Source organism: Terrapene carolina, unplaced genomic scaffold (genome assembly GCF_002925995.2).
Source record: "Terrapene carolina triunguis isolate 2854851 unplaced genomic scaffold, T_m_triunguis-2.0 Scaffold58, whole genome shotgun sequence".
In the NCBI taxonomy this organism is placed as follows: domain Eukaryota; kingdom Metazoa; phylum Chordata; order Testudines; family Emydidae; genus Terrapene; species Terrapene triunguis.
This window is the reverse complement of record NW_020664409.1, coordinates 76,611,468-76,630,366: the sequence shown is the minus strand read 5'-3', so window position 1 is coordinate 76,630,366 and position 18,899 is coordinate 76,611,468. Positions and strand designations below refer to the sequence as shown.

The 18,899-nt window shown below is 37.0% G+C and overlaps 1 protein-coding gene across 1 annotated transcript in view; it reads right to left on the bottom strand.

Annotated features, from left to right (window-relative positions):
* VPS13B (vacuolar protein sorting 13 homolog B) overlaps nt 1-18,899 on the bottom strand; it is a 953,533-nt gene that overhangs the window by 851,372 nt on the left and 83,262 nt on the right. The window contains exons 3-5 of the mRNA XM_026663381.1: nt 16,339-16,459; nt 5,572-5,739; nt 3,181-3,362 (exon numbers count right to left, since the gene is read on the bottom strand). Of these exons, the coding sequence (XP_026519166.1) occupies nt 3,181-3,362; nt 5,572-5,739; nt 16,339-16,459 (471 nt within the window). The remainder of the gene's footprint in view (nt 1-3,180; nt 3,363-5,571; nt 5,740-16,338; nt 16,460-18,899) is intronic.

The following is an 18,899-nucleotide window of genomic DNA, read 5'->3' as shown; positions in this document are numbered from 1 at the left end:
TGATATCCAAGAATGTAGAAAAATACAAGGAAAACTTTGCCATCCACACACATAACCCCATTTTTCATTTTTCTTCTTCTTTTTTAGTGTTCAGCCAAAATATTTATTGCTGTAATTACAGCTGCAGCTTTTACTTACTCTGAGTTGATTTGGAAACCTTCCTAGTCAAAGTAGATGTATAGAGATTTGTGTGACTGCAAACAAGTAGTTATTTCAGCATACTAAAAGGAGTGCAGGACATTAACCATGCTCAGTGGTGGTTTTGAAGCTGGTGTGGAAGGCTTCATTACTGGCAGACAGTCCTGCATGTATACACACACACACTCTTAATTAGAAGCTGGACACTTCTGGCCAATAAGTAGTGAGTTCTATCAGGTGTACAAAACTGGCAGCCATTTTGAGCACCAGTCAGATCCAGTACAGTGCCAGGAGAAGACGGAGCTGCGAGTAGTAACCCAGACTGAATCTGTGGGTTGGATCTCAAATGTTTCCTGTAACTTTACAGAAGTCAGCGGGATTGAGACTGGGAAAACACCATAAAAGAGGAATCATAGACTGGAAGTCCAATGTTTTCGTGAGGTTTTTTTGTTGTTGTTTTTTTCAAAGAGATAATTTATTAATACACTAGTCCCCAGGTATACAAAAAAAAATGTTTTTAAGTAAATGTAACTCATGAAATGAAACAAACCTTCCTAAAGACTGCACCCTCTATTTAACTACAGAACAAGTACAGTACGTGAAGCATTAATGCGAACTATCTGACATCTTCCTCATACCTGTTCCAGGGGAACTGGCTATGGATTTGGGTTAATGTTACCAAGATAAGGGCCAGACCTTTCTACTCTCTAGCCTCTCTGCTAAGACAGTCAACTAGATAGTGACAACTGCAGTAATGACAATTTTGGAGATAAATATACTTATCTACTAGAGGAAATGGTTGAAGCTATAAATTCATTTCACTTACAGCAGTGAAGTTTAACATTTTTAAAGTTTTCATGAATGAATGCCAGCCATCCAGTGATCTGATTGGCTGGCACTGACTTCATTAGTATAAATTACAAGAGCACATTTAAAGAACACCTATATCCAATCAGAAACCTAACATTTAAAATAGTATATATATTTTAAAATGGTAATTTTTTCTATAACTGCTCTCTGACTAACTAAAGCACGCAACCATCTTGTTTATAGCAATCAGAATGCAGCAAATTAATAATGATATATGAAGCAAATTTTTCTCTACTGAATCAATAATTACAGCCCCAGTGTTTAAATGTATAGGAATCAAGCAGTATAAAAATAGTTTTAGAATAGTATAAAAGAACATTGACATTGAACATTACTATACGGCTTATTTCATATACAATTGACTTCAACATTTATCCAGCAGCATAAAACCAAATGTTCTAATCTTTTATTGACATCTCTAAGGACAACGTACAAAGTGAAGATATTTTATCTGTAAATCACATACTGAAAATGAAAAACAATATGGTAACTAGGGACAATATCACCAAAAATCAACAAAATATGAATAGTGGGTAAGTTGTGTCTTTGAACACACTGAAATGTGTAAAAAGATGGGAATGACTGACCACCACCAGAGATAAACAGGTGGGTTTCATATAAATATAAATTTAATTACACTAACATTGCTCCATGTACTCTGGCATGTGTTTTATGGTAATCTAGGACCCATAAAAAAAATTATGTAATAAAGTAAAAGAAAGTAAAGAATTCATTATTAAAACAGCAGCACCATTTGACACTATCCTGAAGACTGTGTCAATGTTTCCACTATAAATGTCTGTTGTCAGAAGTTTATAATTCAGCCATAAAAATTTGCTCCGTGTTAAAACTTGGCACAGAAGATCTCAAGCCTCTGACTGAATATTTTTCCAAAATTAAAAAGAATAACTTTGCTGATTTTAAGTGCAAAAATACAGGATTTTTAGCATGCAGTATTATTGCACATATGCACCAACTGTACTAGTACCACAAATCGTAAAGGTCTTAATACGTATGTCACAGCCAATCATATGATAAATCATTAATATCAGGACAGTCCATGTAAGCTTTAAAATCACTGACCATTTGGTTAAAAAGGTCCTAATATCCGTAAAGACTCAGCTTTTACTCATTTCTAAAAAAACACACAAAAAATGAATTTACAAAAAAAATTAACACAGGATTAACTGGTCCCACTGTGCCTAAGTACTGTATAAATATAAGAACAGTGCACAACAGGATGTATTTTATGTACTAAGACACACTATTATTTTTTCCTATCAGATGTAGGTATATCAGTAAAAATTAAATTAATGATCAGGAGAGGTGTTGATTGCCTGCTTTGCACATATGCTACTGGATGTTCATGTGTGCAAAACAAGTAAAAAAATGCTATGCAGCATTTTTCATGAATACATTTCTAGATAAGCACTTAAAAATAGCAAGTATCTGTAAAGAGTTTTGGTATCTTCAGATCAATAGTGCTATGTAAGTGCAAAATACCATTTACAGGGAAGGTAGTAGCAAAAAGCTTCCCCCATACTGTCCAACATACCTACAACATGAACTGAAGGAAGAGTCTTTAAAGGTGAAAAAGTAATTCAACCTCTGTGCCCAATCAGCTGTTGATTTCTACGCTTTGACTATCAATAAACATGTCATTTAATGCCAAACGTGTGTGTGTGATATTGGACACTTGCCCATTAAGAACTGGACTTAGACCACTAATTTTTTACACCTAGACCACTGAACAGTCATTAGAATACATTAAGTTTTGCTTAATACCTATCTATGTCTGGGCCAGATTTAAAAATGCTCTATGTCCCATTACTAATCTCCTAAATCATGCAGTCTCCAAACTTAACTGTAAGCTTCCCTCCCCCGTTTTCTCGAATCTTTATTCTGTGGAACAATTATTACAATCATTTTTTAAGGTCAAGCAAAAACCTGTCTGGATTGAACAGGACTTTTCTTTCTTAAAGCTGTTAGTATACATAATACATGCAGTCTATTAATAAACCAAGACACAAAAATTCCATAGTAGTTAATGTACTATGTTAGTGTTCATGTTCTCTGGTTTTTCTTATGAATGTCAAATTATACACTTAACACCTGAAAAGTAGTTCATACATATGGATTTGAGGAAACAAAAGAAGACACTTTGGTACCTACTTTGATAACAGATGGCATCTTGGAATTAAGGTTATCATAAGTAAAATGCAGACGAGTTCTGAAGGAACACTTGTAAAGGAGAGGGTCCTGGTAAAATTCAATTTTTCCACTAGCATTTCTCTTATCAAGACATACTGTGCAGTCAGAAAAATTAATCACCTTCCTTAGTACCAGATCATTTGCTTTAAAAAGAGAAGAAAAAATATTAAGACAATTTAAAACATAAAAAATAAGAAGCAAATACTTAATATGCATAATATACTATTCTATGAGCAAACAGTAATAATCAATAAAAAATAAATAGATTGACAGAAAAAGAAGAGACTGCCACTGTAGTTAACAGTGTTATCTTATATTTAAGCTACCACAAATATTACCGGCTCACATGGCTAAAATAAAGAGCTTTAGCAAGAAAAATAATTTTCTAAGCAAGCATTTAGTAGTAATATATATATATATATCTTTACAGCTTACTAAAAAGTTTTGTATTTAAACACACATTTAAAGTGTGTGTTTTACACTTTAAAAACAAAAACACTTCCACAAAGATAACAATCCCACCCACACTTGAAAACTATTGTCCCAAACATAGCAGAGGTCTCAAATCCCCGAGGAATAATGATTATCCAGAAAAGTGGGGAGGAGGGGAAAGAGTGTTGATCTTGAAATAAAGGGGAAGAAAGAAGTTAATAAATCTAAACAACATTACACCTCCAATAATGCACTCAAAGGTTACATTCAGTTTTACTCGGGAGGGGGGGGGGGAGGAGAAACAGCTGAAGCCAATACTTAAAAATTAGGAAACAGAGAATATGGAAAGTGAATATCCAAAATGCTCTCTCAGTTTTCATATACTTTATTATAAATCTGCAAGGACAAAAAAATCCTTGCATTATCATTAACCAAAAACATATTAATTTTTCCTTATAGTCACAATTTTGCTAGAAATAACGGAGTTGCAGAAAACTCCAAAGATGCAAAATCATCTCACAAAAAGAGTAGTTTCTTTATAAGATCTTGTATGGTCTTGACTGAGAAAAAAATATATACATTTTCCCATTTAAAAAGAATTTTATATTTTGCAGCCAAAGACAGAACAGGGAGAGTCCCTCTTTCTCCTTCCTTGGTCCTTTTATCAACTGTCCTATGCCCCAGCCAAATGGATTACCCAGTGAGACCCTTCCTCTTAGAAGAACTCTATCTAGGATGACTAGTGCAACTGGGAAGCCATGACATATGGATCACCCTCCAGACCCTGCTCTGCAATCCAACGACAGCTGAGAAGGGCAGCGTGCCTTAACCTGTTTTTCCATGCTGTGGTCAGTTTAACTTTTTATCATAGAATCATAGAACCATAGAATATCAGGGTTGGAAGAGACCTCAGGAGGTCATCTAGTCCAACCCCCTGCTCAAAGCAGGACCAATCCCCAACTTAATCAATAGAATGCATACTTCAAAGATGGTCTTTTTTTGTGAATTTGGTGATCATAAAAATGAGAACAATACAGGCTAGAGCCATGCACAGTGCAAATTTCCCAACTCACTTTGCACCTCAGAGCTGACCTTAAAACACTCCTAGCTACTGTAGTCTATGCACAAGGATGAGACCAGCCCACTCATTTCTTTCTCCCTGGGAGAGTTTTGTCGATTTGATAACCCGCCAAAAATGCACATTTTCATCAGATAAGTTTTTATCTTGCAATTTCTGAAGCAAAATAAAATAAAATATTTTATGATCATCTTGGCTTCAGATATATTCTATAATGTTATAGTATTACCATAATTATTATAAATTTTAGCTAGAGAAGGTTGTCCAGTGGTTAGGGTAATGGCACAATATGCAAGAGACTCATGTTCGATTCTCTGCTCTGCTACATATTTCCTATGTGACCCTGGGCAAGTCTCTCTTATGCCTTAGTTTCTCATCTGTAAAACGAGGATAATAGGACTTCCCGGCCTCACAGGAGAATTGTGCAGATAAATAGATTAAATATTGTGAGGCACTCAGATACCAAGGTCCTGGGGACTACACACCCCACCCTAAAATGAACAGATAACTTGATATTTTCCCCTACTGATGTGTGATGTGGCATGTACTATTTCACTTAACTGATGTAATAACTGATGGTCTTTCTATCCCATAAAATACACTGCATGTGTTTGCATTTCCATCCAGCCTACTTAATAGTCAACATATAAAATTACCATAATGTGGCCTGCAAGGTACAGGTAATGGAAAAAACAACTATGTTAAAAAAGAAATTTGAAAATATAATAGGAAGCAATTTCACTTCCAACACTTAGAAAGCTACTTGCATGAAATTTAAACTCTCATCTAAGGAATAAGAGTCCTAATACGATAGAATCTAAGACCCAAAAGTATCTACTCACCAGAGATGTCCATAAATGCACGATCCCAAAATTCATCCACTGTATAGCATTCTGCAGAAGTGATATTGACTGAGAGAACAATATCATCCTCCACATACTTTAATATGAGATTGTTGATCACAATGTTGACATTATTTACAACACGCCTAATCAAACTCTGCACGTAACCTATCAAATGGAAACAAAAAGACAAAGAATGATTCTCAGAGTTCTCAGACGCTATGAGGAAGAGATGCTACTAATAATTTCTCCCCTCAAATTTGTTAATTATTACAAAAAAAATAAAACAACAAATTATTTCCAAGGTGCATCTATTCCCAGTCATCAGAATATCACTATCACACTAATCTTTCCCTAGCCAAAAGCACAAGGACATAACTTCTTTAAAACTGCATTCAGTGCTACTGGGTGAATTAGCTTCCAGCAAGTGTGGTAGAGGAAATATAAAAACAAAATTCTCATCTATTAGGATTTTAATGGAGTATTAGGTGTTATGTTGAAACTTGATGGCAAAAATTAACCTTCAAATTTAATTTTTCAGGATAGTGCAAAATTTATTTCTTTTCCTTTTTGGGGGGGCAGGGAGAGGGGAAGAGAGATCACAAAATACTGCTAGTAAAAGATTTTATGTGAACATACAAAAATAACTATATTCAAAGAAAGATAGAAATGGACTTGGAAAGAATATACAAAGTTACTAGGATACTAGTTCAAATATACATGCCTTTACATATATTTTTCCCTCTGAATCCATCTACAGAAAGTCACAGAACAACATCCATCTTTCTAAGTACTTTTATTACTCAATTTAAATTTTAATGACCAATATATTCATGTGCTCCTCAGTAAGAACTCTGTTAGGTATAACAGAATCAATTTCTGTCAACAACTCACACAGTTAGCACCTGCAATAAAGCCTACTGGGAAGAAACCTATTTAAATTTGTTCAACCATAACATGGTTGGAAAAACTAACTCTTTTAATGCTTTCCTAGTGGAGGGTAAAAATTCTCATCTGAACAATACAGGAAAGAAATGCAATCCTATCCATATTGAAGTTTTTCCTGTATATGGAATATATTAAAAATGCCAATTAATTTATGCTGCTAAGGAAAAAACACAGATACCTATACATCAATATCATATGTAAAAACACATGCATTACATATTATGGTGACGGTGATGGTCACTATAGTTTAAACTGATTGAAAAAAGGCAGTTAAAGTTAGAACTTATTCCACTTATACAAAATAAAATATTGCCTTTAGAAACTCATGTCACATATTAATGGGGTCTGATTTACTTTTTAGAGTGTTTTAGTGTTTAATCAGCTAAAAGTGAGAGGCATTTAAAAACGGCCTATTTGGGGGGTGGGAAGGGGAGAGGAGGGAAGAACCACACACAATCTTTAACAGTTCTTTGAGAAGATTTCAAACAATGTTGTTAAAACATAGCAAATGCAAACATACCACAGGTACCAATAATAATGTCTCATGTATCGGGTACACATAGAATTTCATATTTACACAATTAAATATTTATTTACATAACTTCCATAACTTCACTCCCTAATGTCAAGACATTTGATGATGGATGCCATTTTCTATGGACGGTGAAGGGATTCTTACTAAACAAGAGCAAAGGTAAGATGCTTTTAAACTGGGGCTGCAGATAGGATTTATAGGGCCTTCAACAAGCTGTCAAAGCAGGGCTCTCTGTGACCCAGAACCGTGCAGCAGCCTCACCCTTCGAAATGAAACATGTAGCATTCCTGCAACCCTATGCTTTGCTCCCAGAAAACTCATCTCCCCTTTGTTGTGCCTCCCACACCACCTCCATTGATAATGCCTCATCCCTTGCCCAGCTAGATACCCTTACTAAATTTCATTCATTTTTTTTTTAAATACCGCCTCATTGCCATGACACAGAATACAAGTGTTGCCAACATGCAAGAGACAGTCAACACTCAGGTCCCAGTTACAAGTTGGTACCATCTGCCCAGGATGGGGCATTATCACTGGGAGACAGATTGCCAACATTCACTTTAATAGAGCCTTCACATTCTCAGTGAGTTCAGTTACCACATTAATGAAAGCTGATAATATTGTTTCTAATGTGGCACTCCATTTCTCGATCCACTTTATGTAAGGTGGGATCTGCCCTCTGCACTACATTTACAAACAAAGATTATTTTGAATTTGAGAATAATTTCTCTTTCTAGAAACTGATGGTGAACTAGTCCTAAAACATCTCTTAGGGCTTAATCCCAAGCATTGTGTTTGGGAATGGATACTTCCCTTGTATTTGTAAATACAGAGTTAACACACTGAACACACAGATTAATCCCAAGGACTAAATTACAGCAAACTAAGGCCACTTTACTTCTGAATGACAGAATCTACGCCAGGAACTAATACACTTTAACTAATATGCTTTCATTAAACACATTTAATTAATTCATCTCAACTTCTCTGTGTTGACAAGGCCTCAGAGGAAATACTCCTGCTCTTTTCCCTCCCTACAGAATCCGCACTGGCTGGTAAAAATGGATAATTTGGCATTTAGTTAGGTGGGAGTTTGTTTTTAAACTCTTCCTGGAATAACAATTTAAAGACTTAAATTTGAAAATATTTACTTAATAAAAATTGTTCCTTCATCAACCTTATTTAACCTGTGCCCATGTGTTAATAATTGTTCATTTGCACTCCAGAAAACAAAAACAAAGTTTCAACACAAAAAAAATCTATTTCAATATTGACTAATTGAAGTCTATTCCTAAATATAAAAATGCAGGAAACCCTGAAGTTGGGGTACTTTCACAAACTTTAGAATTACTTCCTCTTTCAGATACAATATTGCAGTCAGTAAGGTCTCATTTAAGTACAAATTCTGTAGGTATTGGCCACAGCTCCATAGTTATGATTGAGCTGAATAAGACATCAAGATCAACCTTAACCCTGACCACATACACATTTCTCATAATATCATACATTAAAGTATAATTAGAAGTTTTTATATAAGATGTACTAGAATACTATCTTAACATGTCTGTTTACTCCAGATTAATGCAACATTTTGTATTAGAACATGAGGAGATGTCTAGTTAGAAATAATATCTGAAATAAAGTGATTTTTAAAGATTATGAAACAAGTAGAACTCAGGATTATGTTTTAAAATATTTTTTATGAAGAGTTCTGTAATTTTTCTTCCTATTTCAGAAATTTTATGTTGTCTTATACATTGAGAAAATATTTTCTAATATATGCATCACTTTGGTGTAATAGTATTTTACATAAACATGTGTTAAAGTGTAAGGCTATAATTGTTAAGAACTAAGAGTACAGAAATGGCCTCAGAAAGTTCTAAGCATATAAATATACCTAATTATATGTACTGAAAAATGAATTCAAATTTACTGTGGTCAGAGCTGAAGCTGCTATGTGAATTTTGATTTATTTGCACTTGCATAAGAAGGTATTGATTGAAATATTATGTATAAAATAGGAAGTGATTTCTAAGTTTGTGAAAAATCCTTGATTTTTAGGATTTCCTGCAGTTTTAGTATGTGTCATTTAAGAATGAACATCAGCAACCATCCCTCCATGTTAATAGATTTGTATGCAATTTGACCAAAATTTCAGACAGCTAGAGATAGCTAGCATTGTAGTTGAGATTCAACTTCTATTTCAACTGTCCTTTTTCCAGTTTATCATACAAATTTTGGGCTGCAATTTTCTTTGTTTGATTTCATCCTAAAATGTGTATGCTCTTTTTGGTCCACATTTGAGCAAAATTTATTAGCCATTTTCAAGTTATATAACTACAAATTCACATACTTCCCCTGTATACATTCTTGATTTGTATTTGCATAATTCTAAAAGGCTGAAACTGAAGCCTTAGCCGTGTTTCCAAACAGTTATTTTACATATCCAAATGTGGTTTTAAGATTTCCCTGGAACATATTCAGAATCAACAGTATTCAATATCTGAGTTTTTTTTAAAGATTGAATATGAAAGGTTTACCACACAATGTGCAATAAATCTTTCATTATATTAAAAATATTTTGAACAAGCTTACCTCCCACATAATTATTTATTTTTAGACATTTCTATTATGCTATGATCTTGCCACTATCATGAGTTTATTAAAGCATAATAAATATGATATTAAGGAAGGGAAGTATTTCTTTGGAGACTTGTGTAAGGAAACAAGATGGAATCCAGGAGGCCAAGTGAAAGTTGTCAATATTAAGCTGTGAAATGTAAGTTCTCTAACCTTACATGACCTTTTCACTAACTGAATTTGCCCTTTTGCCCTACTGTCAACCAACTGCTGAAATGAACATGTAGAAGTATAAAACTTGCTGAAAAAAGCTTGTAATTGAAATTCAAAAGATGAGAAAGGGTGAAATGTACTCATTCATCCTTGATGAACATTAGAATATAGACTAAAAATATTTGTAGAAGGATTTGTAGTATTATAAAGTGCTTGATTCCTATTTACACTAAGACCACTGTAAACTGTTCTGAAGGTGTAAAGGAAAAAAGTGGAAGTAAAATATACTTAAATCCACATTAAAACCGCATTAAATGATTAAAGTAGTGTAAAGTAGCCTTGGTGCAAATAGGAATCAGGCCCAAAAATATTTAGTCTTTTTAAAAAGTTGTAATGTGCACAGTACAAATATCAATTAGACTATATTTTATGGTAAAAATTGAAATGGCCTGATTCTGATCTGACTTATACTGTTTTCTTCTGATGTAACTTTAATACATTAAATGGAGTTACTCTTGATTTGCATCAGAGAAACAGAATCAGGTTCAGCATAACAAGTGAAATCCTTACCCCGTTAAAATCAATAGCAAAACTCCCACTGATTTCAGTAGGCTCAGGATTTCACTCATATTTAAATGTAAAATGAAAAGAGCTCTAATTTTTTTTTAATTCTGAAAACATTTAAAACAAAGCTTTTTTATTTCAAAGCCTGATATATCTTTAGTTGTATTGTTATATTTCAAAATAATACAAAAAAGAGTTTGACACTTTTTCAATTCTCTGATTTACTCATCACACTTACATAATGATCATTTAAATGTTTCACATATAATTCACACGCTTATGGAGAGAATATTGCCTTTCGACAGTTTCATCGCTATTCAGTCAGCTAAGTCTCCTATAAGCTTTAGGTGAATTATAAAGATATGATAGACTAAAATATATTAAAATGTATAAAATTCCTAAATATGCGGGAAAATATCCACAATTGCATGCACTGAACTGTGGCAAAATTTATAAGAACCATGAAACACCATGAGGAAATTCAGAGAGCAGAAAAGCTTATAAATTTATTTTTTTAAATGTATATGGAATGCAATTTCATTCTTTTAAAAAATACTGATTTCCTCTTTCCTAATATCTTAGTCATAGGGCATGTCTATACCTACAGATGGATTGGCACTGCTGCAATCGATGAAGCGGTATCGATTTAGCAGGTCTGGCGAAGACCAACTAAGTTGATGGCAGACACTCTCCCGTTGACTTCTGTACTCCAGCTCCCCGAGAAGTGCAAGGTAAGTTGGTGAGAGAGCATCTCCTGTCGACACAGTGCGGTGTAGACATCACTGTAAGTAGACACAAGTTACGTTGACTTCAGTTATGTAACTTACGTAACTGAAGTAGCGTAACTTAAGTCGACTTACAGCTGTAGTGTAGACCAGCCCATAATGATCCCTTCTGTTCTCAGAGGTTATGGACCATACAGCAAGCAGCACTTACTGCAGGGATGTACTTCAGGTTTCTGCAATTTTGCTTCAGTAGGAATGTCTATTTCCCCTTCAGTCTCCACAAGGCAACTTTCCGGCATGATTGAGGCAATAGTTCAATCATTGTTTCTCAGCACCCTCAAAATCTGAATATGGCTTCACCACCGTGGCAGCAAAGGGTAGACAGAGTCCCCAGGTATCATAATTGGCACAGAAACAACAGTAGTGTTCCAGCTTTGTGGAGCGAATAGTATCCCCTCCACCTGTCCAAATGGAAATTCTTTAATATTCCGGCTTCATAAGCCTTTTAAAGCCAGTCAGTTTTAACATCCATGATGCTCTCTCTGTGATCCACCATAGTTTGCATAACCACAAAGTAGTTAGATTTTCCGCTGTAGAAAACTCTGATTTTAGGAATGAAAAACTGGGTAGCGAGTTCTATCAATAGTTTCCTGCACAGTTTTGGTGCAAAACAATTATCAAAGTTAAAAAAAAAAAAAAAAAAAACACCTCAAGTTGCTTTCTCTTTCATCAGTAATTACTTTGCTCAAATATAACGAGAAGGAAGAACTGGATCTCACAAACTAAACAGGATCAGGCTGGGTGAGTGTGATGCTTTCCAGGGCTAGACAGGGTTGTGAGGCATCTTGCTATCACCTGCCTTTAGTGTGAGGAAGCCTTAACTGTGCCTGCCATGGAGCAGCTTGCCAACTCCACCAGCCACAGGCAATACAAGCATTCCCCTCTATGCCCCGCTGTCTCTTTACAGGTTAGCAATAGGCACACTCCACCTTGAGCCCTCCAAGCATTTCCCAGGAATGTTCAGCCCCTGTTGCACTCATAGTACTCACAGATTCACTGCTTCCAAAGAAACAGGACTCCTCAGCTTACCAGTTTCACCTTAGATCACCACTTGACTTACACACAATACTTAGATATGTTTATAGTGAAATCAAGTATATGTTTATTTAATAAAATAAATTCAAGTAACAGCAAGAAGTAGTATTGGAAACAAATGGTTACATATACAGTAAAATAAATAGAAGCATTCTAAAAGCCTACACTTCAACTAGGTATTCTCATGTCTTGTAGAGTAATGCTCACCCAAAGTTCTTGCAGAGCTCTATAATGAGACTTGGCTGTGATCCTCCTTTCATCAGACAAGTACATGGTCAGCTTGCCTCCCCACTGAAGGACCCTGAGCATTTCCTTGTACCCCCAGATATACCCTAACAATCCTTTGTTGTTAGTCATTAACAGGACACTGCCTGCTGTTTGTTTCATCCTGTGAATTTCTTCTCTTGTAGATTTCGCAATATTTTCTTCTGCGTGTGGCTCAGTATGCAAATAGGCCTACACTGTGAGGTGTACAATATATGCATGACCAGACAGGGAGATAAGTGTATGTTACCTTCTGCCTGAAAGGAATATGTATGAGGCATGTCACCTCCTGGTGACCTGCCTTAACTCCAAAACCTTAACATAATTTTCAGTATAAATATACAACTCCTTAAATATTATCAATACATACATTTTACAATGATTACAATGACCAGTGGGCTACTGGCTCTCAGTAGAGCCCTCACATGCCACGGTTCAGTGAACTATTATGCATATATCTAACCCACAGCATTCCTGTAAAAACCCATGCACCCCCTGTGCACTCTCTCAGTTGGCACCATCACCACCACCACTCTGAAAGTGATCTGTTGACCCTGGAAAACTGTTTCTGCCAACCTGGTGATGTCTCCCTGCAAACTAACAGCCCTGAATTTTGTCCCACATGTGAAGATTTTGTGCTGAACTCTATCAAGCAGCACTTCCTTCCGCTACATTACACCTGCCTCTGAGAAAATACTTGGGCCATTTGGGCAGCTCATGTTGAATTGAGTGATTCCAGCACTCTGGTGTGATGCTTGCTAAACACCAAAAGCAGTCTGTTTACAGTGGGACTGCTACTTTAATAAGAGTGAGATACAATAACTCCTGACTTAAAGTCGTCCCAGTTAACGTTGTTTCGTTGTTACATTGCTGATCAATTAGGGAACATGCTCATTTAAAGTTGTGCAATGCTCCCTTATAACGTCGTTTGGCAGCCGCCTGCTTTGTCCACTGCTTGCAGGAAGAGCAGCCCGTTGCAGCTAGCTGGTGGGGGCTTGGAACCAGGGTGGACCAGCAGCCCCCCCATCAGCTCCCTGCTCCCCTAAGTTCCCTGGGCAGCAGCTGCCCAGCAGGCTAGCAATTGCAGCTGTCCCTTCCCCCACTGCCATGTGCTGCTCCTGCCCTCTGCCTTGGAGCTGCTCCCTGAGACTCCTGCTTGCTGTGCGGGGGGGAGGGGAGCTAATGTCAGGGTGTCCCTCTCTCCCCTGCTCCTGCACCCCACTTACCCCATCTTCCATAGAGCAGGGGACACACACGACAGGGCTCAGGATCGAGGGAGCTTGCTGGCAGCAGCTGCGGTCTCAGCAAGCTGATCTAATTAACAAGGCTGTGTACTTAAAGGGGAAATGCGCATGTCTCTCTCTCTCACACACACACACACGGTTTGTGTCTCTGTCTGCGATGCTATCTCCCCTCCCTCCATTCCTGCTGCCTTGTAGAGTGTGAAAGTTAACCCTTGAGGGCTCAGCCAATTGCTAGTTCATCATTTAGCAGTAAGGCATTCCCTGGGAAATATCCCACCCTCTGACTCCTCCACCTCAACCAAGCTTCACAATCATCATCACTCTGTACCAGTATTAAATTGATTGTTTAAAACTTATACTGTGTGTGTGTGTGTGTGTGTGTGTGTGTGTGTGTGTGTGTGTGTGTATAACATAGTCTTTTCTCTGGTGAAAAAAATTCCCTGGAACCTAACCCCCTCATTTACATTAATTCTTATGAGGAAATTGGATTCGCTTAACATCGTTTTGCTTAAAGTCGCATTTTTCAGGAACATAACTACAACGTTAAGTGAGGAGCTACTGTATGTGGATTAAAGCCTACCTAAGACATGACATTTAAATCATAGAACAAGATACACAGTATTGGGATTCCTATGTTGCATATCATATAGAACATTTGAGTGACATGGAAGATGACTGATGCTAGATGCAGCAAAGAAATAAAACTGAACTTGGAGAACTTAGCTACGCTGAAAGTCTGTCATAGTCTATCCAAAGACATCAGTTCTTACTGATGCTCGCTGGTAACGGTCCAAGTTGTTGAGCTTATCACACTGATAATATTGAGTGTCCGTCCCTTCACCACACCACTGACTGCGTAGAGTGTGCCTGCAGACCAGAAATGACAATGTACTTACAGATCCACAAGAGCAAAGTAACTACTGAAGCACTAAGAGAAAAACATGATAACTGATAGCCACCAGGTGTTGATTCTTCACCAAGATACTGACATGCCCAGCAAGGTACTCAGTTTAGGAAATTACAGGTCCCTGCCTGGAAAAGCGCATTTCATGATGCGATTGTTCTTGGAGGAATGCCCCTCTTAGAGGGCCTACACTCCATGAGATGCCCGTGTTCCAAAAAGCATGCATCCAGAGCACCTATATTCTGAAGATTCTCACAGAAACCAATATTCCAATGTGCCACAACCATCACTGAGGAACTGATGATTTCCCACACAAGGCTTCTATGGGTTGAGTCAGGATAACTAGGTCTCGGAACCTCATGATGTGGAGATGGGACACAATGAGCCAAGATGGACAAACTCTACTACCAATGAGCTGAAGTGCTGCCCAGGTAGGAGATGTGTGCCAAAACTCCTGTATATCCAAGTCACTGAAGTTCCAGACTGCCTTCAATGTATCAAGGCAAACAAATCAAAGCAGTCTTTAAACCCTTGGCTCTAATACAGGTGTCCACGTACCAAAGTAAGCCAAAACAACATATAATAGAATCATAGAAATATAGTGCCAGAAGGGACCTCAAGAGATCATCTAGTCCATTTCCACACATGAAGGCAGGATTATCCTTGTGCTATCTAGGCTTGTATCCCTTGATATATTCCCTAACACAAAGTGCTCTGCACACAAACTTTAATGTCCTCTCCCAAGGTCAGATTAATGAGGCAACTACTAACTTGAGGCTTCTGCTGCTATGAAGAGGTAGAGAAAGGTCTCATCAATTCTGAAGACCCAGAATAATAATGTCCAAGAAAACCCCTAAAAAAACTGGAGTGCCCTAGACCTAGATCAAGAAGTTTGCCAGCAAGAAAAATACCACAAGGAAAACATCCAATGCTATGCACAGAAAGAGAAGGATTTCTTAAATTCACATTAACACACACTGAAAACCTTGTAAGAAGACAAAGAAGATAAGATATTGAGATAAGCTTCTCAATGTTTATCATCCTGAACACACAGATGTACACTTCACATAAAAGTAACTATCTTCCATCTAAACACAAAGAGAGAAACATCACAGACAAAGCCACCATCCTCAGTTCAACTAGGCAGACACATACGTAAAGGGCAAGCCAACGTCCTCAGGCTCAGCAGAGTCAAAACCTTCAGCAGAAAGCAAATGACTAGTGTCTCTACCCATGGACAGACAACTCAAGGATGAAGCAACCTCAGATATAATATTCTTAAAGCTAGAGTAATGCCTCAAACTATTACATGAACCTGAGACCACAGGGTCATCAGCCAAAATTACTGGAAAAACTAGAGAGCGCTAGTCCTTGTGCAAAGGCCTACGAGGAATTATCAGGAAAAGATTTGTCTTTTCTTTTTTAAGTTCAAGTTTTATTTTAATTTAGCTGTGTTTTGGAATACTGCTAGATCCTTTTGACCTCAGCATGATTTGTGGATGGTCAGCACTTCTGAAACATCAGGCTACTATTAGGTGCCTAAATATATTTAATGCACGTAACTTTAAGCACACAGGTTTGAAAATTTGGGCCCAAGTTAATAAACCTTTAACCTATTTTATCTATAAAACCTATATAAAGCATGCAAATAAACACAAATACAATCCAGTTCATGAAAGCTATGTTGTACATTACCTGGCGGTAAATCAGGATCAGAAGGAGCAGTTTGCTGGATTCGTCGTGGTTTCACTGCTGATTTTGCACTCTCTGTGGTACTGCGGTTCGTTGAACTGGAACCACTGCTTTCATGGTCTTCCTGGAAATCAAACAAATATTAATCTGAATTATTCAAAGAAGAAACAAATAACAGAAGAGCAGCTGAATGTAAGGAATTTATGATTGCTAGATTTGATAAATATAATATTTTTGCCAGTATTGTTCCTTGCACACTATAGTGTGTGTTTAACCATAAATTATATGGTAATTTGGGATTACCTAGAAAGTAAAAAACAGATTATTTGAAATGCAAATAAAAAAGAGTATCAATCCAATATTTAATTGATTGGTTTTGTTTTAGCAAAAGTCACACATTGTAGCGATGACCATAATTAGCTGCAATTCAGACAAAACATTCCTGAAAAAAAATCAAAGAAAAAACCCTACAGACTATACAAATAAATGTGAGAAACACTATCCACCTTTATCGGATTAGCGTAAGTGTTTGCTCATGAAACAATCTTGAACAGTTCCAACATGTCAGAGTCATCTCCTTTCTACCACAGTTAATTAAAGCTGCCTTGTGAAGCAAGACATTCTCTCAGACCCTTAAAACAGCAAATACTGCCCTAAAATAGATAAATAAACCTGGAGTAACTGCTCATCTTTAAGCTTTTATATGACTGATTTACCTTCAGCACTTTGGCAACAGAAAACATGGCTCACTCATAAAATAACTGAGTTAAAAATGTATCTTAAATGATAAATACTTGCAACATAGAAAATTCACACACACAAAACTTAGTTTATGTGGAGTTAGGATTGTAAGGGCTCAACTATTGTGTCGTGTTCCCTGTGCACTTCCAGAATGCGCATTTATTATCAAAACTCATGTTTAGAAAACCAATAAATTATGGCTAATGTCTTCTCATAAAATATTAATACTACAAGAAAAAAAAAACAACTTAATTCTGCTACCTGTGATCCCTGCCCTGAGGTTGCACTAGGGAGATCAGGGTACCTTACCCACTCTTAAACCTTTTTAACTGAATTCAGCCTACCAGCAGCAAGTATGTCCTGGATCATAATGTTGCCCAGATCACAAGGGTTTGCTGGAGTGTATGAACACAAGTCCTGTTACGAAACTATAATGGGCAATAAAAGTGGCAGTGTTTTATGGAGATGACATTCCTAGTTCCTCTTGGAATTCCTGCTACAACACAGTTAAAATTGCGTGGTTGTGCTGTGTGAGAAGTGTCATCTTCAGTCTGTATTTCCTGATTTTCTAACATTACTTGTTTAATGTTCTTGTAAGAATTACGAGGGGATCTTAACTCCATATTTCTTGGCCTTTCAAGGTTTCTTCAGACAATTATGAAAAGGTCTGTATATAAACAGAACTTAAAGAGATGTAAAGACATTCAAGGGAATGCCACAACCTTTCCATTTCATATTTGGAAGAGGGAGAAAAACTATTTATGTCAATTTCCCTGACTGACATAAAATGGAGATAACATTTCAGGAAGAAAGGCAGAGATAATATGTACCAACACCTTGGTCTAGAAGAAGACTAAATACACGACAAAACATAAAATCAACAACTAACATACTGACCCATCTAAATAAGGAGGATAGGTAAGAATATGCCTTTTACAGAAAAAAATGGATCCCAAATGCTAAAAGAGCAGAAGAGAGAGAGCCTATTAACAAATAAAACTTAAGACACCACCGTGACACTCCCCAGGAGTAATCAGGGCTGAGACACACCTCACCACCACCCACCCCTAGAGTGAAGCAGTTTTGCCGGATGCCTACTCTAGCTCAGCTCCCTGAAACTAACAGTCTCTGGTCAGAAATAAGTACAGTCTTCCAGGACTCCACTTTCTTGTGCAAACTAGAGACACACACAAACCAATCCCCGAGCCCCTCTGCCAGTGTGACTCTGTCGTATCCAGCCTATCACAAGACACTCCCAGAAATAACCAGGTAAGCCTGTCTCTGAAGAGACAGTGTACACACAGCTTGACTGGCAAAACTCAGGATTAGGTCCCTTATAACAACACAGCACTGGAATCTACTTATAGTGAAAACAAATAAATAAACAAATAAATCTTCATCTTTGTAAATAAACTTAAGAGCTAGTGAGCAAAGATAATAAACAACAGGTTACATGTAAAACAAAAGGTATAAAATGCTTTCCTTAGGGTCTAAGCTTAGTTAAATCCTTGTCTAAAGCAATGTCTCTCCTAAAGCAACTTCCCAACGTCACTAGCTCTCATGGCCAGGACCCAATTTTAATGAATGCCAAAAGTGCTGTCCTCTTTACTTCGGCAAGGATAAGAGGCCTTGTTCCTTCCTCTTATAGTTCAATAAACCCTAACCCTTTTGAAGTGCACTCCTAGATAACACTCTTCTCCACTGTGGCTGGTTCTCTGGTGTGCTCCCCACTGCAGGTTTCACATTCACACACACACATTCACACATTCACACACACACACACACACACACACACACACACACACACACACACACACACACAC